At 46.5% G+C, this 27,682-nt stretch overlaps 1 protein-coding gene across 1 annotated transcript; it reads left to right on the top strand.

Moving 5' to 3' along the window:
* Positions 1-843: 843 nt before the first annotated feature.
* LOC116954640 (uncharacterized) lies at positions 844-26,447 on the top strand. The gene is made up of 7 exons (XM_032975313.2): positions 844-1,234; positions 2,010-2,183; positions 2,914-3,178; positions 5,708-5,826; positions 11,585-11,891; positions 12,894-13,051; positions 15,210-26,447. Exons 2-7 carry the CDS (start codon positions 2,031-2,033, stop codon positions 15,336-15,338), a joined length of 1,131 nt encoding a protein of 376 aa, XP_032831204.1. The 5' UTR covers positions 844-1,234; positions 2,010-2,030; the 3' UTR covers positions 15,339-26,447.
* The last annotated feature ends 1,235 nt before the right edge of the window (positions 26,448-27,682 follow it).

The raw sequence follows: 27,682 nt of genomic DNA, 5'->3' as shown, positions 1-27,682 counted from the left end.
AAGTTTATTTTTGCACAGGTGAAACGCATTTCGATGGGGACCTGGTTACATCATAGACACCTGATTAAAGCAACAACAAAAACATGAAAACAATTAAAAACTCCACGTGGCCAAGTTTCGAAATGGCAAGGTCGTGCATCAACACAAAGTATTGGGTGCAAAAGAGCGCCGACGTCGGTCACATTGTAAAAGAGATAAAACGTTATATGAGCCCAGACCAAATATTTAGCTTGCCAGTACATTTCTTCAGGTGGCCAACTGACAGTGAATTATGTTACCCATTTGAAATGAGTGGGTTATCAAGTAAATTAACTCTCATTGGCAGTTTAAAATAAATCGGTACTACACCGTATTCCAGCGTCGTGAGCTTAAAGAAACTGAACAGGTGGTCTCTGGTTTACGACGGTCCACATTTCCGACGTTAAATGCCAACAGGATCGACTTACGACACACCTTCCGACACGACTCCGAACGCATTTGAAAAGGCAGTCTGGTTTCCGATGTGAACTTGGCACCGAACTTTTGTTATTCAGCGTTTTTTGTAGGTATTTACATATTAACCCCTGCTGAATATGGCCCATAAAAGTAAAAAAACACGCATCGGCAAGTGATGTTTCTACGATGGGAATATATGGTTCGATTTACGACGGCACGGTTTCCAGGAACACCGTGACGTCGTAAACGCGGGGACCGCCTATTATACGAATAGAATCGATGCCCCAAAATCGTGACAATGGACTTAGCGATGGAATCGCTAACTCGGGGGCTTGCCCCCTCATAGACGAGTCAGAATCTTTATATGTTTATATCCCGGAGGAATCCGATGAACTACGAAGCTCTTGTTTTTGTAGAAGACATCCAACCGGGCGAAACTGTCGATGTGAACCAGATGCGAGGCCACGCCGCCATCTTGCTAGGGGGCTGTGACGTCACCGCCTCCCTCCTCCCCGAGCAAGATGGCGGCGCCAACGCTGGCGCGCCGTGACGTCACGGCCTGCCTAGGTCGCCTGGGCCGCGTTGCGCCCACGGAGGCAGCGGCGGCGGCGGCAGGAGCGGCTGTTTCGAAGGCGACAGTGGAGAGACCCCCCCGCGCGCCGGGCGCCGAGAGACAATTGCCGAGGGCGACATGATGAGGCCCGATCGCGCCGCTCGTTGCCAGCTCTTGACTAGACATCGGACGCCTTGAGGCGGGACGCCGCGACGCGGGGAGCGGCGGGCGCTCTGCTGCCGGCAGGTGAGGCTCGCGCGGGCCGGCGCGTGCGAGTGAGCGGGGGGGTGAGCAGGCCTAGTGAGTGGGTGGGTGAGTAGGTAAGTGTGTGTGGGCGGGTGGGTGATCGTGTGAGTGGGTGAGTGTGCACCGAATTAGATTCCCTACAGTCTTTCGGCGCGGCCGGCGGAATCGCGCATCGCTATTGGCCGAGGCGCTGCAGCCACCGCTCGCGCGCGCCCTTAGCCAATGGGAGGCGAGCGAGTACGAGCGAGTGGGCTCGAGTGGACCAATGGCGTGCGAGGCGCGCCTATCCACAGTGGGGAATGTAGCCGCAACCGCTGACAGCTGCTGTCATAGCACCAGCCTTGGCGTCCCAGCAGTGGATAGAACATGGTCGCGACTACTGATGACTTTAATTAAAACTTGCACTTTGCATTGTTGCCGCAGAGTTGTCTTGGTGTGATCTGGGACTGTTTTGGTTGTTTTGCTGCTTTGTCCAAGCTGGCATTTGGTGTTGAAAAATCGGCAGGAATTTATGTGCTTCTGCAATTTGTACTTATATTCTTGATAGATTTTTTTAATTAAATTTATTCTTTGCACTTCTCTCGGCGTGTTTTTTTATGCATTGTAACTTTCTGAGCCAGCCCCTGCTGGGACACCCTGTGCAATAGAGCTCCATAGCTCATCGGATTCGTCCAGTCTAAATCAAGGCTCCGAATGGAGATGCTCCTCCACGGATGACGAACGGTGTTTGAACCGCGTGGCGCGCACAACTTGTGGCCGTGGGGGGGGGTTTCAGGAATCCCATCGCGATCCGAGTATGGCCACCAAGAAGAAGCCGCGCACTCGATACCGACAGCCCGTGTACTGGTCGGCCGACGAGTCGAGAGCCATCATCGCGATCATCTCCGACCTCGGCTTCGTGGCGGAACTGGACAAGAAGAGGCAGCGAAACTTCGCCATCTTCGAGCAGGCAAGCGGAGGGGTGGGGGGGGGTTGGGAATGTTCAACAACAACATCAAAATAAAAGTAACTTCTTAAGTTCGGGTTTTGGCTGGCCATGAACAAAGTCACTGCATTGTTGCGCTTTCAGATGCTCTTCTGCGGCCGTCTGGAACGCTCTTCCGTTATTAGGAAGCCACTGGAGCTATTCACTTTTAAATCATCTAGATTGAAAACACATTTTTCTAGAACTGCTTTTTGAGTTTAGTTTGTCCTTCCCCCGCACGGTTAGCTACATATGGTGTGAAAGAAGCTCAACTTAAAAACGTACAACACCTCAGGACTCTTTTTCAGGAGGGTCCTGCCAGATTTTAGCATCAGGGGGCGATGCTGCTACTCTGTGTGTGATCCCGCAGGTTAAATTTCGGCATCAGGATGCTTGGCCAATAAAGTTCACATTGTACGTTAACGTTAGCTATGGAGGAAACCGGAGGAACCCGGAGAAATTCCACGCAGAACATGAGGAGAACGTACAAACTCCACACAGAAAAGGTGTTGGGAATCAAACCCGGGGCCTTGTTGCTGTGAGGCTCAAGCATCAACCACTGGCATGTGCCACCCCACTGCCCACACGAAATGCGCCGCTCGTGAAGATATCAATTCTTTTTAGCGTTCAACGTGCATTACAACCCCTCACGCGGCGGATGATGATGATGCGTTCCGTGTCATTGTTTTTTCGTTTGTTTTGGGGGCGAGGCCAGGTGCGGCAGCTGCTGTCGGCGCGCGGTATCTACCGCACCATCCCACAGGTGCGCGAGAAGTGGAAGAAGCTCAAGGAGAAGTTCCTGGCGGCCAAGGCGAGGGCGTTGGGGAGCCCTGAGGGGCTGCCCACGTTCCCCTACATGGCCGAGATGGAGGAGCTGCTGGGCTCACGGAGGGGGCCCTCCGACCCGCGTCCCCACGAGCTGCTGCGTCCCTTCTCTCCATTGTCGGCGCGCGGGGACCACAGCTTCCACGACGGCGCCGGTAAAGCACGGATTTTTTTCGTGACTCTTTTAACGAGAGTTCACAGTTATGGTGGCTGGGCTACGCGAAGTTGTTCTCCCCTCCCTGAGAGCTTCGTTCGTATGTTGAGACTTCGTATGTGGGGGTCGTCCCTCGATTTTACGAGCGTTCGGTTTTACGGAATTTTGCACTCGCGCAGTCGACAAATTGTGGACACTTTTCGATGGACGAAATCGGATTTTCCACGTGAACAAAATTTCACTCCGGCCCCACGCACCGTGGGATCATGAAACGAGAAGCCACCAGGGAAGGCTGCGTCGCCACCCATCCACGACAGCGTCGTCACCCATCCACAACAGCGTCGTCACCCATCCACAACAGCGTCGTCTCCCATCCACAACAGCGTCACGGTGTCCCTGCAGTGGCAGCAATCCAACTTGCAGCAGGATCTTTTGGAGAGTTCCCTGAAAAGGATAATAATTTTGTATTTATTCAATCGTTTTAATATTTATGTTCTTATTTTTGTATTGTGAAAAGTGAAATAGGTGGTGTATATTTTAGGTGAGGAGTATAGTTGGAATGCCTGTCCCAAACACATCTCTAATTTTTTGTGTTAAATTGATGAGAAAAGCCATTCCGATTTATAAATGTAATTTTATGCCTCTTTTTTGTTACTTTTCGCCACTTCTTGCAGAGGTTATTAGTTCAAATCTAACTAGCGACCTTGGTTATTACTGCAGTGGGAATTAACCGTAAAATATAATGCGCTTTACTTCACAGTGGAGGTTAACTCTCCTGTTATGTCATTTGAAGTAGAGTAGGCCATTGTGTGCTGGCGAAACGGTACAGATTTTAACAAAATTAACGTGCATCTTACTCAATTGCGATTACACAGCAACATCATTCCATATGTCATGTGAAACTACTGCCTTGGTGATAGCTGTGCGTTATAAGAAGGGTGCAATTACTAAATATACTCTATTATTATTCACAGTTTTCATCTATCAATTTCTTATTTGTGAATGGATTCATCTCTTTTTCCAGGTAACCCATGCTTCACTGGAATAAGTGAAAATAAATTCCACACGAGTGTTTTTTTTTTGCACCTAAGAGCTTGGATTTATAACAAATATGACTCCTGACCTCAAACTCAGGATCCCTCTTCTGGCGCGTTCCCTATCGTCCAAGAAGTTCAACATACATACAGTCCGTTCTTTTATAACGCGTGTTGTTTTAATAACAGAAATGAGATAAATAACATGATGAATATTATATTCTTAGTTTTTTCGGTAAAGTCACGTTGAAGAGAAAAAACAAAATAACATTATTATATATATTTTGTTATTTTGTTGTTTCTCTTCAACGTGACTTTACCGAAAAAAACTAAGAATATGAATTACTGCAGTCACGAAAGCTTTAAATCAAAATGATGAATATTCTTAGCTCTTCTTTGGTTCTTTCGGTAAAGTCACGTAGAATGAGAATAAAATAATAAATTGATAAAATAAAATAACACAATAATATTCTCACGACGTTTCGGCCACAACACAAGCGGCCTTCATCAGGTGAAGGGGAGGGGGGGGAAACGTCGTGAGAATATTATTGTGTTATTTTATTTTATCAATTTATTATTTTATTCTCATTCTACGTGACTTTACCGAAAGAACCAAAGAAGATGAATCATTGCAGTCACGAAAGCTTTAAATCGAAAAATTCTTAGCTCTTTCGGTAAAGTCACGTTGAAGGGAAACAATAAAATAATAAAATATATATAAAACAATCAAAATTCTCACGACGTTTCGACCATAACACAAACGGTCATCATCAGGTGACTTTACCGAGAGAGCTAAGAATATGAATTACTGCAGTCACGAAAGCTTTAAATCAAAACATGATGAATGTATTTGGGAACGCATTTTTTTTTTTTACGCAGATGCAAATTGGATATAACGCGATTGAGTGAACAGAAGTACATTGCGCTAGTAGGAATAAGCGGTTGTGCGGCTGTCTCGGCATAGCATCACATAAGGCATTGGGATGCTGCTGGATGGTTATAGATGCTACCCACACGCCTCAGTTTTTGGTCAGCCTGCGTTACCCACCTCGCGTATTATCGCTGACTGTGCTTTATTATGACGCGATTTTTCCATAACGCGGTATTATTCAGGAATGCAACTACTTACTACCACCGCATTATAGGAGAACGGACTGTACGTACGTATAAGAAGAGCCGCTCCCACGCACACCCAAAACATCACCGGGCAACCGTCGGTCACTCTGAACGAGTCGCACCACTGGACGATTGCACAGAATGAGTGCGAGGCATTGGCGCTCTACGGGCTCTCCCCAACGCATTCCTAGGAACCCCATCGTCGTAAATCGGATCGTCGTAAACCAGGACTGTGTTTTCCCATTGATAGTGTTCTTCAGGAACGCAACTACCACTGCGTTAATAGGATAACGGACTGTAACATGCATTGTTATTGCTTGTTGAGTCAGGCAACCACCTCATGTTATTCTTTTGATCTTTTCTGATTTTTTTAATTTGAGATTTCGGGGTGGCTCCGGGCCCGTCGGGGTCACAGTTGGACTGCTCGACGCGCTCGGCCCAGCACCAAGAGTCGTCCTACATCGAGACGGATGAGGAGGAGTCCGAGGATGATTCTGAGGTACGTTGTGCACATTGTAAAAAAATCCACGACTGTACACGTCTATGTGTGTATGTTCAACTTGTTTCGCACCGTACATAGCCAACCGTGCTCATCGGAGGTTAGGGGTGATGGACAACAAACTATGGGTCTGTGTGTGAGTCTATGTATGTACATTGAACTTATTTCGCACCGTACATAGCCAACCATGCTAATCGGAGGTTCAGGGGGAAGGACAAAAAAGTAAATGCCACAAGCAGTTCTATATAAATGAGTTATCACCTGGACACCACGTTGAAAACCAAAAAACATAACTTGCACTCGCAAAAAAGTGGCCCAATTGAGTAAGGTCTGTGAAATGCGATGCCATATTAAACAGATGGTGTCGGTGTCTGCAATGGATGTCTTGGAGTTAGGGCTGGCTCAACATCCACACCTTAGTTCATAGGGATGAACTTGTAAATGCACCACTGGATTACACATTTCTACTAACATGCAATCCAATTCATAGAACCATGCTTGTTAACAATCGGCTTGTATCTAGTGAACATGTCCGGTCCTGCCCAGTCACACAGTTTTCAACAACACTGTGCGTCTGAAGACTTCATGCCGAGACAATTGCACAGAGTGAGACAATATACAGTAAAACCTTGGATTGCGAGTAACTTGGTCTGCGAGTGTTTTGCAAGACGAGCAACATTTTTTAATACGTTTTAATTTGATAAACGAGCGAGGTCTTACAATACGAGTAGTACGTATACGCTTTGTCTGCTTAGCGTCACGTGATCACAACTGATATACGAGTGCTTTGGATTACAAGCACGTTTCCGGAACGAATTATGCTCGCAATCCAAGGTTTTACTGTACTAGCGCTGTATTGTCAAAGACAAATTTCCCCCATATAACCTTTCATTAGCTGTTGGGGCAAATGTTGTTAGCAAGCACCTATGAAGGCCGGCACAGTACACGAGGAGGTGGGTGGCCAGCAACACGCCCGGCTGCCTTTGTCTCCCGAGTGGCAATGTTTACACACCGCACCAGCATACTCATTTGAGGCCAAGTCGACCTAGGGGGAGGGCCAGAAAACCGGTTCAGATATTTCGTCACTGGTGGTGGCCGTAAGCGCGAATCGAACTCGGGTCGCAGGTTTGTAGTGCAGTGTAGGCTAACTGCCACACTACATGGGCAGTGGCATGGGGGAGCACACTTGGGGGATGAATAAAACACTTCAACCCTGACTCAAAATCACTTTGGACAGAGAAATAGAAGCCCATTGGCTTAATTTTAACAGTAAAAACGTGATTTGAAGCTTTCGTGACTGCAGGAATTGCTCTTTGGTTCTTTCGGTAAAGTCACGTAGAAAGAAAATAAATAAAATAATAGAATACGACGTTTCAATTGCAACACAAGCAATCGTCATCAGGTAAAAACAAACCAAGTGAACTTAGAAAAACGTGTTTTATTGAGACTGCAACAAACGTTTTATAAATACGTAGTACCAGGGGAGTCAGACCAGGTGACACGCTTCTGCCAGATTTATTCATAGCAGCATGGGACACGATATTTTTTGACAATTGGATTGGAGAAACAAAGCCATAAATATTCGTGCAGCAAAACAATGGCTAGCTTGGATGTCATGTTGAGATCATGATTTTAACGTGCAGTGCTGTAAATGTTACCTCAGGATAAATGAGAGCAAAAGCAAAGGTCGTGTACAACTAATTTGTATAAACAATCAGAGGCATCTGTCAGAAAGGGCAAAATTTGAAATCACAGTAGAATGTGTACCTCTCTTGTATATGTCGGGGCTTGTAAAAGTATCCGAAATAATGCTAATTTATGTAATTATGCACATAAATGATGCTAATTAGGAAGGTGTAATTGCATTAAGTTATGCAAATGCATGCGATTATGCTCATGCATGCCGTTATGATAATTAGGCTCTGCCCCGTTGTCTAGGGTCCTATTATCAATCGGAATGATACAATAAATTGTATGAAGTTATACAAGTGTTATGTAAGTATGCTAAATTAAGATCGGCTTTGTTGTCTAGGGTTGTATTATCAATCGGGATTATACAATTATTCTCGCTTTAACATTTACTGATTATGTCTAAGTGTTTTATATCAGGTCTCCAAATTCAAATCTCATCGCAGGTTACAGTTCTTATAATTAAGATTATTAAGCATGAAGTTAGGAAGGCACCACTCAGACACTTCTGCGTTAAGCAACTTTAATTTCTAAACAAAAACATAACACTCTAATATGCGAATTCTTATGCTTGGAATTGTCAACACAGTACTCCTGGAGATGTTATCCTCATTGATCCGTACACTTCACCCTCAAATATTACGTTGTTCAACTGGGTAACAGAACAATCGATTAATTCCTCAGAGTGACGCGAGCATATACGGCGACAGGAAAAAGTCCTTAAAATTAATGCGACGATATTCATACAAACAGTAATGAAGGAACATGTCCCGAAGCAGGAGTAGTTACAATTAATTCATTGGCAAGATTATGCAATTAACGAAAACGAATGAGTGAAATACTTCTAAACAATCATATTCATGTAACTCGACGGGCAGCAATGCTTTTCATGATCAGCTGATATTTAACGCACCACCTTGGAATAGCAACCCTTCTTGAAACACAAAGATAACTTTTTGGAACAATCTTATTTGTCCTGATGTCCGTGTTGTGTGGGTGTGTGTCTTCTTTGCCACTTGTTCAATTCTTTGCGTAAAGCAGACGCCGGGCGATGTGTCGTGAGTGTGTGAGTGTGGGGAAGGGTCATACACACAGCTTACTCGCTCTCTCTTGCTCAGCGGTGCGCGATGATTCCGTCGCCAGATAGCGCCCGCAGCTCGTCTGCTGGTCGCCGTTCCTCACTCTTGTCTTGGTTCCCAGCTGGTGCTGGTCGGTGTGTGTGTGGGTCGAACCCACGGCGCTCTCGCCGGCGCTCTCCTCTTCCTCACGGGCGGCTGGTCAGGCTCTTTCCCCTGCTCCGTGCTCTCTCCTTGATCGTGCAGCTGTCAGCGTCACACGGACACCCGCACTTACTTCAGGGCTGCACTGGCTCAGGCTCTTTCCACTGCTCCAGTCTCTCTCCTTTGGCGGGCAGCTGCCAGCTTCACGCTGGCATTCCGTAATGCCTCTCCCACCCTTCCTTCAGAGCTTCGCCTTTGCTTTGCTCAACTTCCGTGCACTCCGCCCTTCCTCCAAGAGGGCTCTTGCTGTGCACTGCTCGTCGCTGGCTGGGTCACTCACTCTCAAAACTTGTAAATTGTATTCGTACACCTCTTACACCACTCTGATAGCTTAGTACAATACAACTTATCGCAATCCTTGCCTTTGCAAGCGACTCAAAACATCAGGATGAATGTAGATTAAAACTTTCAGCGATACTCTGTCGGTCCATGCCAAACTCAGCACCGAGCATCACCTCGCCCCTCTTCTCTGCGAGACACAACACCCATTGTTGATCTCGAGGCCATGCCCCGGAGTCTGCCTGTCGCAGTACTCCTGGAGATGTCGTAGCACTCTACTTGCATGATCTGTGTCCGTGCTTAAATGTGAAATTCTCTCCCCTCTCTCCGCGTCTCTTGCGAGAGAGAAAAAAAAAACAGATGCCCTCTGTCACCGTCCTCCTCCCGTGGCAGCCGCCTGGTTGCCCCCCCCCTTTTTGACCTTTGACTGGCTGTTTTCGATCACCATGTTTATGTTTTTGTTTGCATTCCCCCCTTCGTGGTGTCTGCTAAATTGAGGGGAGGCACTCCCCCTTCATACTTATTTATTACTATCATGTGTTGTGTCACATTGTTGGAAGACAAAGGCGGCCGGGGAGGCTCTGATTCCATGGAATACATATTATCTGGTCTTGTGTGTTTGACCTATTTTCTTGTATCTCTTATGAGTTACCCCCGGTCAAATATCTCGTGATTATTATTTGGTTTATGTTTGACCAAGATTCGTAATGCCCCTCTTTGTTACCACCGGTATTTCGAGAGTTTTATTAACTTTTGCTCCCTGTCTGTATCCAGGGATCCGTGCATTTTATTCTCGAGGTCAGAGATATAGCTTAGTTTGGACTTAAGCTTTCGTGATTGCAGGAGCTCATGTACTTTGGTTCTCTTGGTAAAGTCACGTCGATAGAAAGATATAACAAGAAATAAAATAAGGAATACTGCAGTCTATAATGTCGACTTATTCTTATAGCCAAACTTAAACTTTTTCCGTATAAAAACAAAATATATAAGTTATAATGTCCGTTTGCCCTGTGCTCTGTGTCCGTGCCAGTGATTCTGGATATTTGTTTGTGAGCTATCCAAAACGTCTGGGGAGGTCATAACATGTGGTCCTTTGACAATCTGGAGATTTTTCAGATCGTCGTTAACCTCCCCTTGCCCCGGAGTTTATTATTTAATGGCTCTTTATGGCCTACTACCTCGAGTTGCTTTTAATGCGGTAAGGCAGCTAGGTGTGAGCAGTGGGGTGTGCATCACCCTTTCATGCCCCATGCTCGCCCCGATCAATTATTTTTTAAAAAAATTGGCAGAATTATTCTTAATATTAACTTTTGGAAAAAGGCCTATATATACAACACCTCGGACAAATACTTAAGGCAGACCGGAATCATCGTGGTGATGATGAAATTAAGAGGCAGACGTGAGATAGGTTGAAGTTGTGTGTTTTTCGGGAAAGCTAAACGTGATAATGAAAAGGAACATTCTGATGTGCCTAAAGAAGCAAGTTTGTAATTGTTGTGTACTCCCTGCTAGGAAATGGGGACCATAAACATGGTCATTCACAAACAAAATGGGACGAAAATTTAAAAGTGTGCAACAAGGCATGGAGAGATGCATGCTTAGAGAAATAGGAGCATGTGGATTACAGAAGACGTACATTGCCGAGAAAAAGTTTGTGCTCTTTGGCGAACTTCGGATGGGCAGCAATGTTTTTTTTGGAGAGTAGTGGTTTTCTCTTGGCTATCCATCCATGAACACAATTCTTCAGTCTTTTTCTGATAGTTGAGTCATGGACATTCACATTAGCCAAGGTGAGAGTGGCCTGCAGATCATTGGATGTTTCTCTGGGATTCTTTGTGATTTCCTTGATGATTTTACGATTTGTTCTTGGAGAGATTTTGGAACGACGACTGCTCCAGGCTAGAGTGACTGTGATCTTGAACTTTCTCCATCCCCAAATCCTTATAAATAGTTTTGTAACCCTTTCTGGACTGATGAGCATCAATAACTCTTTTTTTCTGAGGTCCTCAGAGATTTATTTTGATCGTGGCATGGCTTGTTTCCACACACACCTGTATGGTGAAGAACAAACTCACAAAGTTCCTGATCTTTATATAGGGTTGTGCATCCCAAACTCACCCTTGAAGATCTACCTAATTATTTAAACACCTTATTTTAATTATAATTTTAATTGAGCAAATGAAACCAGGGGTTCACTTACTTTTTCACATACCCTGAACCTTAGTTACTCATTGTTTGTTGAATTCATCCATCATTTTATTTCATAAGACATGGAATTTGTTAATATAAACTCCATTGGATATTTAAGAAAATACCTGTTTAGGTTCAAGAAGGCTATCATGGTAAAACAATGGAATTTCCATAATTATCATTGGGATTCATAAACGTTTTCTCAACACTGCATGTTAAATGACATAATTGCAACTCTTAACGAAAGCGTTCTGGGGCAGGGCCCTTAGCTATTAGGAAGAGACGAGATGGCTGATGTGGAGGCTATCCTTACCACACAGGTAGATGACTTTGAGGAGGAGGAGGAAGAGGAGGAGGAGGAGGAAGAGGAGGAGGAAGAGGAGGAGGGCTACTCAGAGCTGGAGGATGATGGTCAGCCCGCGGTGAACACGGTGGATCCGGAGTGGGCCGACGTGGCCCCTGCGAACGACGGCGGTGGTGGCGGCGGAGGTGGCGGCAGCTGGGATGCGCGGCCACCATCGCCCTCCTCCTCTCCCTCCTCCTCGTTGCTGCTGCACCACTCGCGCAAGTCGACAGAGGGAGGCGGTGCTCATCGGTTCCGAGACCGGCTCCCCCACCCACCACGGGGTGAGCGCCATTCCCGCCTCTTCCGTCGCAACCTCTTGTAGCGCCGCGCTCCTTACAACGCTGGTTCCTCACGGCGCCCTTTGTCCTGGAGGAAAATCCCCACACGGTTTAAAATTCCTGCGCGGGATACCATGCGGCACACTAATCCCTGAGCCGCTCACCCAACCCGTGAGAGCGGCGTACACTCATCGGGGTTGTCGGTGGTAGCTAAGAGATGTTAATTGCCTCGCCCGCTGTGCAGGAGGTCGTGGGTTCGATCTCGACCCTGACGTCTGCTGTATATTTGGAGTTTGCTTCCCTCTCTCTCTCTGTTTGCTTAGATTTTTTTCCCGGGTCCTCCGGTTTATCCGGCCGCATTTAGAATCAACATCAGGCTTTTATAGTATTTGGTTGCTATAAATTTCCACGTGATGATAAGCCACTAGTTAAGCTATCACGTGTGATCCCGTCACTTCTGAAAAAAAGCTACATAGCTCAGTGGGCTTTACCTGGAAAAAAATGTTAGTTTATAATAAGTTTTACTCTTAGTTTTAGTTTTTTCGTTTGTAGTCTGTATGTATGAATGTGTGTTGAACTTTTTTCAAGCCATAATAGCTCCTCGTCTTCTTCCTCAAAGTCACAATTCTGACTGTCCACTGATGAGGCTGGTTATAAATACTCGAATTGTAAATGTTGAGGGTTGTTTACTCTCCAACACACCGGTGTGCTGAACTAATAACTAATTGGTGCGTTTTTTTTACGTAACCAAACCTTACTAATTGGGCTGCGTGGTGGCATGTTTAACAACTCATTTATATTTACCCCATCTCACCCAAAAAAAACCTCTAATGGATAATATTGGTCGCGAAAGCCTACTACGTGTTAAACGACCATACGTAGTCAACCGTGCTAATCGGAAGTGCGGGGGGAAGGGGACAACTCTGTTGCAAAGCCTCGTTACGCTTGACGGCCCCGTGTCCCGAAGCGAGGAGGTTAACTCATCCCGCCGCTCGTCCCCCGCAGGTCAGTTCCCGCAGGTGCGCTGGGAGGATCTCTCCGCCGATGGCCGCATGATCCTGCTTTGTCACCAGGAGACGATGCGCTTCCTGCGGAGGGAGGCGCGGCGGAACGAGCGCGAGCGCCAACGGAGCCAGCGCCGTCGCACGCGCGTGGCTCAGCAGGTGAAGGAAGGGGGGGAGGGCACACCCGATGTGACTTTTTGTGCAATCGTGGGGTAGTGTGACTCGTCGAAAGTGACCGACGGTTGCCCGGCGATGTTTTGGGTGTGCGTGGGAGCCGCTCCTCCTCTTGTACATACGTACAGTCCGTTCTCCTATAACGCAGTTTAGTTGCGTTCCTCTAGAACACCACGTTCTGTAAAAATCACGTTACAATAAATTATATTTAATATAGAGGCTAAAGCGCAGTCCGCGATAACACACGAGGTGCATAACGCAGGCTGAACAAAGACTGAGGCGCGTAGGTACAGTGAGGGAAAAAAGTATTTGAGCCCCTGCTGATTTTGTACGTTTGCCCACTGACAAAGAAATGATCAGTGTATAATTTTAATGGTAGGTTTATTTGAACAGTGAGAGACAGAATAATAACAAAAATCCAGAAAAACGCATGTCAAAAATTGATTTCCATTTTAATGAGAGAAATAAGTATTTGACCCCTCTGCAAAACATGACTTAGTACTTGGTGGCAAAACCCTTGTTGTCAATCACAGAGGTCAGACGTTTCTTGTAGTTGGCCACCAGGTTTGCATACATCTCAGGAGGGATTTTGTCCCACTCCTCTTTGCAGATCTTCTCCAAGTCATTAAGGTTTCGAGGCTGACGTTTGGCAACTCGAACCTTCAGCTCCTTCTACAGATTTTCTATGGGATTAAGGTCTGGAGACTGGCTAGGCCACTTCAGGACCTTAATGTGCTTGTTCTTGAGCCACTCCTTTGTTGCCTTGGCCGTGTGTTTTGGGTCATTGTCATGCTGGAATACCCATGCACGACCCATTTTCAATGCCCTGGCTGAGGGAAGGAGGTTCTCACCCAATATTTGATGGTACATGGCCCTGTCCATCGTCCCTTTGATGCGGTGAAGTTGTCTTGTCCCCTTAGCAGAAAAACACCCCCAAAGCATAATGTTTCCACCTCCATGTTTGACAGTGGGGATGATGTTCTTGGGGTCATAGGCATCATTCCTCCTCCTCCAAACACGGCGAGTTGAGTTGATGCCAAAGAGCTCCATTTTGGTCTCATCTGACCACAACACTTTCACGCAGTTGTCCTCTGAATCATTCAGGTGTTCATTGGCAAACTTCAGACGGACATGTATATGTGCTTTCTTGAGCAGGGGGACCTTGCGGGCGCTGCAGGATATCAGTCTTTCACGGCGTAGTGTGTTACCAATTGTTTTCTTGGTGACTATGGTCCCAGCTGCCTTGAGATCATTGACTAGATCCTCCCGTGTAGTTCTGGGCTGATTCCTCACCGTTCTCATGATCATTGCAACTCCACGAGGTGAGATCTTGCATGGAGCCCCAGGCCGAGGGAGATTGACAGTTCTTTTGTGTTTCTGCCATTTACGAATAATCACACCAACTGTTGTCACCTTCTCACCAAGCTGCTTGGCAATGGTCTTGTAGCCCATTCCAGCTTTGTGTAGGTCTACAATCTTGTCCCTGACATCCTTGGAGAGCTCTTTGGTCTTGGCCATGGTGGAGAGTTTTGGAATCTGATTGATTGCTTCTGTGGACAGGTTCTTTTATACAGGTAACAAGCTGAGATTAGGAGCACTCCCATTAAGAGTGTGCTCCTAATCTCAGCTCGTTACCTGTATAAAAGACACCTGGGAGCCAGAAATCTTTCTGATTGAGAGGGGGTCAAATACTTATTTCCCTCATTAAAATGCTAAATCAATTCATAACACTTTTGACATGCGTTTTTCTGGAGTTTTGTTGTTATTCTGTCTCTCACTGTTCAAATAAACCTACCATTAAAATTATACACTGATCATTTCTTTGTCAGTGGGCAAACGTACACAATCAGGAGGGGATCAAATACTTTTTTTCCCTCACTGTAGCATCTAGAAGCTTCCAGCAGCATCCTAACGCCTTGTGCGATGCTAAGCCGAGGCAGTACACGACCGCTTATTCCTACTCACGTGACATAGTTTTATTCATTCGATCGAGTTGTATATCCAATTCACATATGAATTACGCAAAAAACGTGTTCCCTAATACATTCCATCGCGTTATATATCCAATCCGCGATATGAAAACTTACGCCACTACAGGAGAACGAACTGTTCCGCTAAACCCCTGTCGCCACCATTGCCGCAGGTGGTGGACGCGTTTGCCAACGCCCTCTCCTCGCTCGCTTCCTCGCTGCTCGACCCAGCCAAGAGGGACCCGGACTCCGTGGAGTCGCACGCTCCGCCTGACCGGCCCTCCAACGGCATCGTCCGGTAGCCATCACCAGGACCCAAGCCTCAGTCCTCCCTGCCAAGTGAATGATTGCCAGGGCCGGATTGCGAGCCGGAGGATTGCGAGTAGTCCCCTCGGATTCGCTTAGACTCGTCGTGGACTGCTGCAGGGCCGAGCTAGGGCAAGGCTTTGCGTGCAGTCCATGTGCCTGGGACACGCCTGACGGTCCCTGTGACTTGGACGCGCCTGACGCTCCCGTCCCGTGGGCTGTTACCCAATTTGACGATTCCACTCCGTTTCGGCACACACCCTTGTTGGAGTGGTCATGGTGCCCTCCCTACTTTCAGGTGCGTGAGCGCTATCTGGATGTGCTTCTGCGGCCGTCTTGAACGCCTCTTCCTTCCGACATGAGGAAGCCACTGGAGCTATGCACTTTTAAATCATCTAGATTGACAAATTAATTTCTTTTAGAACTAGATTTTTGTGTTTAGTATGTTGTCCTTTCCCCCGCACCTCCGGTTGGCTACGTACGGTGCAAAATAACTTGAACATACAACGTACATACAACATACATACATACATGCGAGCCACCGTTTAAACTCACGTCACGTCGGCACACGCCACGGTTAGACGCGTGTTTTCCCTTCACGCGAGTCAGCTGCTGCAGAGACACGGGGAGGAGCATGGCAAAAATACTCGGCGCTCGCAGGTCACCAGCCATGCAGGAGATGGCTTGTCAGACCCCAGTAGAATTGCATCAGTCATTTACTTCTACATATCAGCATAAACCATATCCCATCCCGATGACGTACGTGACGAATGTGTACCATCATCAGTTTTTCTTGTGATTCCGTTCCAACGATGTACGCATACGTAAGTGTACATTTTCAGAACGGGACCGAGAGAAAAACTAAAATATAGTAACTTTATCGGCAGCGAGGTTCCCACAAGGCCACGGTGGGAGGGGTGCGTGGCACAGTTTGGCCCCAACTATCGTAGAGTGCGGCAGTCGTATCGCTATGGTTCTCTGCAGTGAGTAACAACGTCTTTACAAATCAACGGTGTTACTACAACTCTCTAAATAAAATTAACGCTGAATCACTCGCGCGTTCCGACATTCAATGGTGAACGGAACCCCACCCACCCTGCAAGTTTGCAGTGCATCTCGGAACAGGAAAGGGTTAAGAGAGAAACTTTGCTCTGTTCGGAACTGAATTGTTCCAGTATTACTTTTTTATATTGTAAATGACAAGACGTTATTACAGATAAAGTATTTGTATATCTGTAGAGTAGGTTGACTTGGTGATAAAGGGTGTGATGGCAAGGCCAACATTAATCGTTCGCAGCCAGCATAGAAAGAAATGAAGGACAAAGCACATACATTACATTTCAGGAATGGAATCCTTGTAATTTTTAGGTCTTTGATTTTTTATTGATTACAATTGTTTATTTATTTCGTAATATTTTTTTTGCTATTTTCATGCCTTTGTTATTTTTTCAGAATCATATTTTTCTCTTTTTGTACTTACATTTTTCACGAGTTATATTTATTAGTTTTCAATCGAGAGAGACATGATGTAGAAACATTTCGTTTTTTGGTCGAGCCATTTTTAAACACCTATATACCCATTTAAAACGTGTCTGAAAATGTAAAGATTAAAAGCGTAAAGATTTGGTAATACCCCGATTTACGTCTGTCGCCTTCTTATTTGGTTTAGCAAATTGGTTTTGCTGATTAAGCAAGCAGAGTAAGAGACACGCCTCGCACGACAGGTGACACGCGTTGCTGAAAGACGACACGTAAGACGAATCGCACTGTACGAAGCGCATTCCTTATAGACATTGTCCATGTTATGGGGGGGTACCTTACTGAAGAAAAATTGAGGATAATTTCATTATTTTAGGCCTGGATACATACAAAATACGTATAAATGTAATACTGAATAATAACTTTATCATCACCGCTACCCGATTAATGTTGCCTCAACCCCCAAACACTTAACGTTGCTGATGGCATCGTCTGTCCCGTCCTTTCTCATTATCCATCACCTCTCAGCCTTCGCCACCACCACCACCCACTACGACTACTACCCCTGTAAATCACTTTGATTTATGCCGTTTTAGATATTCGTCGCCGCGCCTTTCAGGAACGCATCCTCCTCCGACGTGAACCAGAGGGGTATCGCTGTATTTGTTCTTGTACTGCCTGGTGGGTAATGTACGATGTCATTACAGCTCATTCCCATGTCCTGGGACCTGCCAATTATGGCCGCACCATGCCGTGGTTCCCCATCGTTAGCCAAGCGCCTGAATGAATCCACCACACGGAGGTTACAGTTTCAGCTGGCAACGTCGTGGTCACGCAACCTGCACTTGCGTTCATTGCGAGCCTCGTGGCTCACTAGAACCATCGTCCTCCGCCAGCCTTCCGCTAAAATGCCTCCTCGTAAAAAAAAAAAAACACCACCGCCTTCGGTGATGCTCCTATGAACCGTTCCCTCCACGTGCCCCTACATTTCTTTCGTGTGCGCGGCCATTCGTGTGTTTCCAAAAGTTTTACGTGTTTCGTTGAAAGTGTATTTTAATTTTTTTAAGAGCTGCACTCGTGAATCGATTTGCCGTCTTTGAACATGCCCGTGCCATATGTTTGGCGGTAGCAGAGTTTACGGTCGAAGGTGCAACGCAAAGGGGGAATGCGCTTCTTCGCAGCTGCTGCTTCGCAGCTGCTGCTGCGAGCCATCCGCAAGCGAAAGCCAGCGAAAGCCGTCCTTTGGCTCGGCTCCAGCCAAAGGAATGGAGCTTTCTCAACGTCCGCTGAAACGTCATGCACATTGCGGTCGCTAATTCCATTGCTAATTCCATCCTGTGTTCCCTCTCACCAACGCACAAATTGTCGTGCTTGGCATTGGCCGTAGCTTTCAAAATTTGGCCTTAATCTTCCAATTTCCATTTTCTAGATGTCTCCCTCCCACCATCCCTTCCTCCATTATCCCGGTTTTTTATTGCCCGGAGGCCAAATTCTGTGTTCTCGTCCCTAACAACTCTGCCAATATCGTACCACAACAAGCGTGCATGTGTTAGTGAACTGTCGATTAACCGTTAAATCGCTTACAAAATGAGCCGTTGGTTGCAGCAGCTTTGGTATTTGAGCAGTTTCAAAATGTTAAGTACACACATCTACAGTTTTGGTGAAATATGCAGATGAAGATTTGGTTAAGGTTATCAGCTAAATGCAATGCCACAGCAGTAGCGGCTGTAAATCCATGTACTGTAATGTAATATGCACGTTAGTGTAACATACACATACACTGGTGTCTGACCAGCTTGTTGTGCCTCAGGCTTGTTCCATCTGGGCTGGCCCTCTAGCTGCTACCGTAGGCGTAGACCAGGCTCAACATCCCTGGTGAGTCGGTACAGTCAGCAGCTGCCAACGCCGAACCCCGGACGGCGGTTAACTAACCCGGAAAACTCAGCTTGTCTGAGCCTCGGCATGTGGAACCCCTGGTGGAGGAAATTCGACCAAAAGGGTCTTTGGACCTTCCACTGCAACCAGGACCATCTCCAGTCGTCTTGACTACGTCTTGCCACTGGGTACAGATGGGGCTGGTCGAGAGAGTGAGGTTGACGCTGCGCAAATCACCCTCACTTAAATCCAAGTTATCTGCTCAAGTCATGCCACTATTTACCATCGTCATTATCCAAGTCCTGTGGTGATGGGTGAGCGACGAAGCAGCAGGCACGGATATGCTGGAAGCTGTAGCCGCAAACCTGCACGCAGGCGGCTCAAGCTATTGGTCGTTCCCTCACTGGACCGAAGCAGCAGTGAAGTCCGGCAGCACCCTGAGTGACTGAGCAACCCTATTCAGGATCACACTGCTCACCTCCATAGTGAGGAAAGGGTTAGAAAAGGTACCCTAAACATTGCCTGCTTCAAAACATCCCATACTTGCGGTCGAAAAACAAATAAAATGAAAAAGACAAGTTATACCACTCACTGTTGGCGCCTGGAATGTGCACACTTTGATGGACACATCTGGATCAAAAAGACCTGAGAGACACACTGCCCTCGTGGGCAGAGAGCTAGCCAGATATAATGTGGATGTTGCTGCCCTTAGTGAGACCCGACTGGCCAATACTGGACAGGTGACTGAAGTGGGTGCAGGTTACACATTCTTCTGGAGCAGACGAGGCCAGGAGGAGAGACGTGATGCTGGCGTTGGTTTTTCAGTAAAAAAAACACCTGGTCAACCAACTGGCAAGCCAACCCAAGGGTATAAACGACCATTTAATGACTTTAAAGAACCACCTATTGGGTAAAAAGGAGGCCACCATCAGTGCCTATGCCCCTACCATGACCAACTCTGACAAGATCAAAACCAAGTTTTATAATGACCTGGAAGTCATTATTGCTGCCACAGCCAGCTCTGACAAACTCCTGATACTTGGTGACTTCAATGCCAGAGTTGGAAGTGACCATCAATCATGGAATGGAGTCATAGGTGCACATGACATTGGAAAATGTAACAGCAACGGTCTTCTGCTGCTGAAAACATGCTCTGAATTTGACGTTCTCATCACCAACACGATATTCCAACTACCAAAGCGCAAGAAAACTTCATGGATGCATCCTCGTTCACACCATTGGCACTTGACTGACTACGTCATCATGAGGAAGAGCGACCGGCACGATGTCAGGGTGAGCAAGGCAATGTGTGGTGCTGAATGTTAGACTGACCGTCGTCTCATGATCTTCAAACTTCACATCCGGATTAAGCCTCCCAGACGCCCACAAGGAAAAAGACGTCAAGCGTCTTAACATCACTCGCCTACAACAGAAGCACACCAGACTGGCCTTTGTTGAGGCTCTAGACCATCACCTGGAGTCTCTAAGCTTCGAGCATACAGACGCTGAGGCAAACTGGACTGCTCTCAAGACCATGTTGCATTCTACAGCCCTTGAATCACTTGATGTTCCCATACGTACACATCAAGATTGGTTTGATGAGAATGATGCAGAAATCCGAGCACTCCTTGACGAAAAACATCACCTGCATGAAGCATATCTGAATGACAGCAGCTCAAGCTTAAAGAAAACTGCCTTCCTCAACATTCGCAGGATTGTCCGGCGGAGACTCAGGGTCATGCAAGACACCTGGCTGTGCTCAAAAGCTGAGGAGATTCAGTCCTACGCTGAGAGTAACAACACCAAGTGCCTCTATGATGCACTCAAGCAGGTCTATGGTCCACAACACTCAGGAACTTCACCTCTCCTGAATGCAGATGGAACAACACTCCTCACAGAGAGGGACAAAATACTTGCAAGGTGGGCTGAACACTTCAGCGCAGTCCTCAACCAGCCATCATGCATAAAGGGGGAGGCAATTGTGAGACTGCCTCAAGTTTAAATAAACCAGTCCCTTGCTGTTCTACCATCCATTGAGGAAACCAGCAAAGCCATAAGCCTCCTCTCATCAGGTAAAGCTCCAAGGTCCGATGCCATTCCAGCGGAAATCTACAAGGCTGGAGGGCCTCGATTAGTCGAGAAACTGACCGACCTCTTCCAGTCTCTGTGGAAATTAGAAGCCGTTCCCCAGGAGTTCAAGGATGCCTCTATAATCCAACTCTATAAGAGGAAAGGCAATCGGCAGGCCTGTGACAACTATAGAGACATCTCCATATATCAATCGCTGGCAAAATCTTGGCAAGATTCCTTCTGAACTGCCTAATTATCCACCTAGACCAGGGTCTGCTACCTGAAAGTCAGTGTGGTTTCAGAAAAGACCGCAGAACCACTGACATGGTATTTACTGCCCGGCAGTTACAGGAGAAATGCCAAGAACAACATGTTGATCTATATATGGCTTTCGTTGATCTAACAAAAGTATTAGACACAGTCAGCCGCGTGGGCCTATGGAAGATCATGGCCAAGTATGAGTGTCCAGACAAGTTCATTGGCATTGTGCGCAAACTCCATGATGGCATAATGGCCAGCGTCAGAGACCAGCAAGAACTCTCTTATCCGTTCCCAATCACAAACGGGGTGAAGCAAAGCTGCATCTTAGCGCCAACGCTCTTCAGCATCGTGTTGTCTGCCATGCTACAAGACTCATTCCAGAACCACGACACTGGGATTAGCTTCATCTACCGTTTTGACGGTGGGCTATTCAACCTGCAGAGGATGCAAGCCAAAACTAGAGTGGAGGAAGTCACTGTTCGAGAACTTTTGTTTGCTGATGACTGTGCTCTGGCTGCTGGCTCAAATAAAGATCTACAGGACAGTATGGACCACTTCTCATCAGCTTGTAACAACTTCGGCCTAACAATCAGCACAAAGAAAACTGAAGTCCTGTACCAACCTGCTCCTGGGAAACCCTACACTGAGCCCACCATCTTTGTGAATGGGCAAAAGCTTTCAGCCCTTGACAAGTTTACTTACCTTGGTAGTACTCTGTCTCACGCTGTGCACATAGATGATGAAGTTAACATCAGGATTGTCAAGGCCAGTGCAGCCTTTGGACGTCTACGTGACTCGGTTTGGGAAAGGACTGGCATCAAGCAGGAGACAAAACTGAAGGTCTACCAGGCTGTTGTCTTACCAACTCTTCGATATAGGTGCGAAGCCTGGAGAGTCTACCAGCGCCATGCCAAGAAATTGAACCATTTCCACTTGAGCTGTCTGAGGAAACTGCTGAGGATCAAGTAGCAAGACAGAATCCCTGACACGGAAGTCCTCAGCAAGGCCAATATCCCCAGCATCCACACCTTGCTTGCGTAGGAACAGCTTAGATGGACTGGCCACGTGAGCAGAATGCCCTGCGCGAGACTGCCAAAACAAGTCTTCTTTGGCGAGCTGAAGAATGGCAAGCGAGCGCAAGGTGGCCCCAAAAAGCGCTACAAGGACACCCTTAAAGCTTCCTTGAAGAGCTTTGTATTCGATCTGAAAAGCTGGGAACCCCTAGCTCAGGACCGACCTGCCTGGAGAAGAAAAGTACAGGACGGTGCAGTCCTCTGTGAGAGTAGGAGAAGCTCCTGTGCTATCGTGACGAGGCAGCAGCGCAAATCTACCAAGGAAGGACTTGTGGCTGCACCTCAGAGCTCTACATCCTCCCTGACCTGTCCAGTGTGCCACAGAGAATTCCGGGCTCGGATTGGCCTGTTCAGCCATCTGCGCACTCATCAAAACCCACCAAAATGACAAACGTGCCATGGTCATCATCAACTTGATGGACGAACAAGAGAGAGAGAGAGTAACATACACGCACATACATATACATTTAGACAGAATAATTTATATAAACGAATTATCCCTTTACGTACACACACGCAACATCCTATGTGCCTAAATGTCGAATATTTCGTCTGCCCCCTTTTTACAACGCATAGTTTATACACAGAATTTGTACCATAGCGCATAGTAATGCATAATGCATATAGTATTTATGTTAATAGTTTTCTATGTATTTGCCTGTTAATAAGTGAAGTTTTGCTGTCATGTCTCTTTAAAGCATTGTTACTGCTTACATTTGTATTTTCTAATGGACATTAGCATACAGAATGTTCACATTTACTATTCTGAGGCAGTATTGCTGTTGACGTTGGCTTCAAGCCTTTTAAAATGCTGTGTTGATGTAACACATCGGTTAAGACAATAATGCTCGCTCGGTCAATGTGGAATATGTGAAACCAAACTGATGATTTGGGTGCGATAGGAATATATTGAGCCGGCATGATGGTGCAATGCTAACGCTCGTCCCTCACAACAATGAGCAACTGGGTTTGATTCCCGACAGGGGCACTTTTCCGTGTGTAGTTAAAACTAAAACATTTTTTTTTATTCACCAGGTAAGGGCCCACTGAGCTTTGTAGCTCTTTTTCAGAAGCGACCTGGCTATCACAAATGATAGCTTAACGAAGTGGCTTGTTAGCATGTGGAAATGTATAGCAGCCAAATACTGAAAACTCTTGTTTCTAAATGTGGAGGTAAAAACCGGAGGACCCGGGCAAAATTCCACATGACCACGGGGAGAGAGACATATAAACTCTAGATATACAGCAGGCGTCAGCTTCAGGATCAAACCCACGACCTGTATACCAGGCGAGGTAGTGAACATCTAGCCACCATGGTGCCCTTTTACTCTCCCTCTGTCCTGCATTGATTTCCTCCGGTCTTGAGGATCCACAGTGTCCTCCCAGAGCTGAAACCAAAATAAAATACACTATTGAATCTAACTGGTATTGGCCAAACATCCCCAATCCTGAATAATTACTTCCAAATATGCCTCGATGGGGATTACATGCAGCAGCAACATTGCCCCGTTACTGCGGTAATTTGGCCAGGAACCTCTTGAAAAAGAGCCTTGAGACTCGGTGAGACATTCATAGGTAAACAAGCATAGTAACAATAATATAGTTTTTCCATTTTATTTTTTTTTGTCCACGACGACTGGGGGACCCAGGCTGTGCCAGGCCAGGGAGTGACGTTGAGGCCGTGTGGTCTCCATCCCCTGCATCCTGCAGTCACAGGAGTGGGTGGTGTGATGTGACCTAAACCCCCTTTCCCATTCTGATGATGACTTACGTCATCGGTTTTCTACTAAAAATAAAGCGACTTTATAATTTTCTTGGTTCTTTCGGTAAAGTCACGTAGAATGGAAATACAATAATAAAAATAAAACATAATAAAATAAAATTCTCACGACGTTTTGGCCACAACACAAGTAGCCTTCAGGTGAAGAAACAGGTCTGTCCAGAAGACAGCGCTTGAGTGAACGCTGCCAAGCAAGGACCGCGTCTTTTTAAAGGTGTGTGGGCGGAGTTAACATATGAATTATCATTATCGAGGCTCTCACAAGGCCACACAGGAGCGGGGTGTGTGGCACAGTTTTGGTGCCAGCTATTGTAGAGAGGGGGCGGTCGTGTCACTACGGTTCTCTGCAGTGAGTAACGTCTTTAAAAACTACGGGCACTACTACGCCTCTAAATAAAACGTATGCTGAACACGCTTCTCACGTTCCCAGATTTGGCTGCGAGTGTGAACCTATTCTTAACTAACGAGCGTGTGCTTTAGAAGATGTTGATTTGGTCGTGGGTTAGGGTAATGTTAAGAGAATTGCCGCCTTGGTATTTTCCCCGCTCAGCAACTTGTGTGTTTTAAGACTTAGCCCTGACGGGCTGGGAAGCTAAGCAAAGCACGTGAACGTGGCAGGGCTGTACGCTCCTTTCTGGCTTTCCCCCGTGACGTTGCGGACCGGTAGCCACTCGCCCCCGGTGCCACGCGTGTGCGGTTCAGCTTGGGGCGGAGAGCACGCTGGGGCGGGTGGTCCCCGGCTATTGGGGTAAGCGGGAGACGTGCTGCCCGGCTAGCGCCGTGGGAATGGATGGCATTGTACGTATGTTGACCTCCTGCATACCAGGCGAGGTAGTTAACATCACGCCAACACGGTGCCCTAATTCAAGATGGTGCCCAGGATGCACACCCAGGCTCTCTCGTTCTTCCTCAACCCACCGAGAGAACAGTCGTGACTTTGAGGTCCAATTGAATATTGGAACAATCTTGATATGTATGTTACTGTATGTTGAATGTCTTTTGCCGCATGCGAAGCCGACCGTGCTAATCGCAGTATGCGTTCACCCCGTCCATGATGCCCACACTACACCAGCACCATCTCGAAGCTCGTGGAAACTAAGCACGAGCCGGTTTATGGGGGCGGTGGGGTGGTGACACTCGTGCTGCCTCCTGGAACAGGGACCTGCGTTCGATTCCCGACTCTGGTGCCTTTCTGCATGGAGTTTTGTACGTTTTCTCTCGCTCTCTTTCCCCATCCGCTCTGTGTAGGGTTCCTCCGGGCTTTCCTTCCTCCTCCCATAGCTATAAACAACACACACACAATATAACTGCTATTGGCCAAACCATGCCCAAATGCTAAAAAAGTTGCTGCAAATTAGTCAAATTTGCAGATTACGCACAGCAACAGCAGCGTCGCCCCCATGCTGTGAAAACTTTGGCAAGAACCTCAAGGAAAGAGAGCCTTGAGACTCGGTGTGGCTTTCCTGATCAACAGAACAGAACACAGGTGTGCCTCGCATAGCGCGCGATGGAGTCGAATCGCGCTCTACACAGCCTATTTTCATATAGACATTGTCCACGTGTGTGTGCGTTACTGAAGAAGTCTTCTATTTAATTATTTAGCCCTGGATATATACATTAATACGTATACATGTACTTAATAATAAGACATAATTCAGATTAAAAAGAATACTACTTAGAAATTTGACCTCATAAAAGAGTAATTTCAGGACTTCTTCAAAGATTCTGTTGGCTGCTTGCAGCAGCATGAACGTGATGCAGACAACTGGCGGCAGATCGATGTATTTTACACTTTTTTTTCTCCTGAGCACGTAACTGCGAATTCGAACTCTGGGGAGGCGCGCATTACGCGAGGAACATCGTGATGGTGCGATGTATTGCACAGTAGACCCTCGTTACTCGCGATGAGGGATACGTTCTGGAGATGCTCGTGAACAGCAAATTCTCTCATCACTTTATTGCTCATCACGTTATCTCTCATCACTTTATCTCTCATCACTTTCTCTTAGTACAGTCGTGTAGAGTCCCATATGTGAATCGCGGATAAAAAAAAGTTTGTGAATAACGAGGGAATACCGTACCAATATTTCACCGTTCTGTACGTGTACCATGTATGTACGCGCACAATGAAACGCATTTTTTTGTTTACACATTTTTCATGTATGTAAAAATATATACACATGAGCAATCGTGAGTGAGGCAAGACTGAATTCAAAGCACAGCAGATCAGTATTAAAGTTTGGGGTTGAACTTGGCGTTTTTCTGTCGGTAGTTTGTACACAACAGCAGGTGTAGCATGCAAAATGTGTTGTCAATGGTCATATGTAAATCGCATATTTTAGGGTGCTCAATTAAAGCCACATTTTATAACTAGCTGCGATCTTTTATTACCCGCGTTTGTTATGGTGGTCAAATGGGTTGGACACAGAATCGTCCTGAATAACTGAAGCATTAACTTAATACCACTTCTTTTGTGCTCCGTTCGTATACAGACATTGGAACTGGTGTGTTGTTCATTATGAAGAAAAAAGTAAGTTTAATACAGCATCTCTTTTTCTTGTTTTCAACCGTGCGTTGACTTATTATTTTTTAAAACAATGACAACAGGATGAAGATCCGCAACTGCTTTTTAAAATCCTCGGTAATCCAAGTCGGCCTGCGTCTATTTTTCATTCCCGTCTTGCTTGTTTAATTGATCGTACACTATTGTCCATCTGCAATGAATCCAGTTTGTCACGTAAACCTAGCTGTCTGGTAGCAACTTATTAAGTGTGAACACCATTGCCAACAATAAATCCGTGCGCCATACTTAGCTTTAAGTGGTGGCGAGATGTTAACTACCTCGCCTGGTATGCAGGAGGTTGGGGTCCGATCCTGACCCTGAGGCCTGTTTATTTAGAGTTTGCATGTTCTCCCCGTGGTCGTGTGGATTTTTTTTCCAGGTCCTCCAGTTTTTACCTCATTTGGAATCAACATGCGTTTAGAGTATTTGGCTGCTATAAATGTCCATATGATAAGAAACTTTGTTGAGCTATAATTTGTGGCCAGGTCGCTTCTGAAAAAGAGCTACACAGCTCAGTGGGCCTTACCTGGTGAAATAAAAAAAAGTTTATAGTTTAGTTTTAAGTCACAGACTTGCAAGGTCGGAATACTGTCTCGTGTGGCTGTGCTTGTGTAGTGACTCAACTCTGAGACAGTAATAACTGGAGGAACTTATTTTATTTAACAAGCACCATCGGGATAACACACATCCTACATGGGTGCACACTTATTATTAAGACCATCTATTGTCGGTGGCACTACTTAGTTCGAAAAGTTGGTAGGCTGTCTGACTAACAGTGCCCTGGGATGGTGAAGATGGAGACGACAACGAGGAGATGGTGACGACAATGAACTTGAGCAGCACGACGGGGATCCCACTTCCAGCAACAGCCACGAGGTCCCTCTTATTCTGCCAACGTGGCCTTGCTCCGCCCCGGCCACGCCTCCTTTCTGGAACCTACTCGCGGGTTCCCGGGGCTTCCCGATGGGCCCCTTCTGTGACCTTTCCCCTAGATCTCCCCCTCTCGTATATATCGTGGCCTGCTGACGTGAGGACTGCAATACACCGCAGTTACCCTTTTCCACCAGCAGCCAGCGCTATACCACTACATCACCCCCCTACCCCCATGAAAAAAATACACGTCTTGGCTAACAACAATCATGTAATGAGAGGGGGAAGGGCCTACAAGAATGTGCGCCAACAATTACCATAACAGGGAGGGTTAGCGGACATCAATAAACCCAGTAACTTAAACCCGAA

The sequence above is a fragment of the Petromyzon marinus genome, chromosome 56 (assembly GCF_048934315.1).
Source record: "Petromyzon marinus isolate PM22_M1 ecotype Great Lakes invasive population chromosome 56, UKy_Petmar_22M1.pri1.0, whole genome shotgun sequence".
In the NCBI taxonomy this organism is placed as follows: domain Eukaryota; kingdom Metazoa; phylum Chordata; class Hyperoartia; order Petromyzontiformes; family Petromyzontidae; genus Petromyzon; species Petromyzon marinus.
Note: the sequence above shows the minus strand (reverse complement) of the source record. Positions and strands in the feature narration are given on the sequence as shown.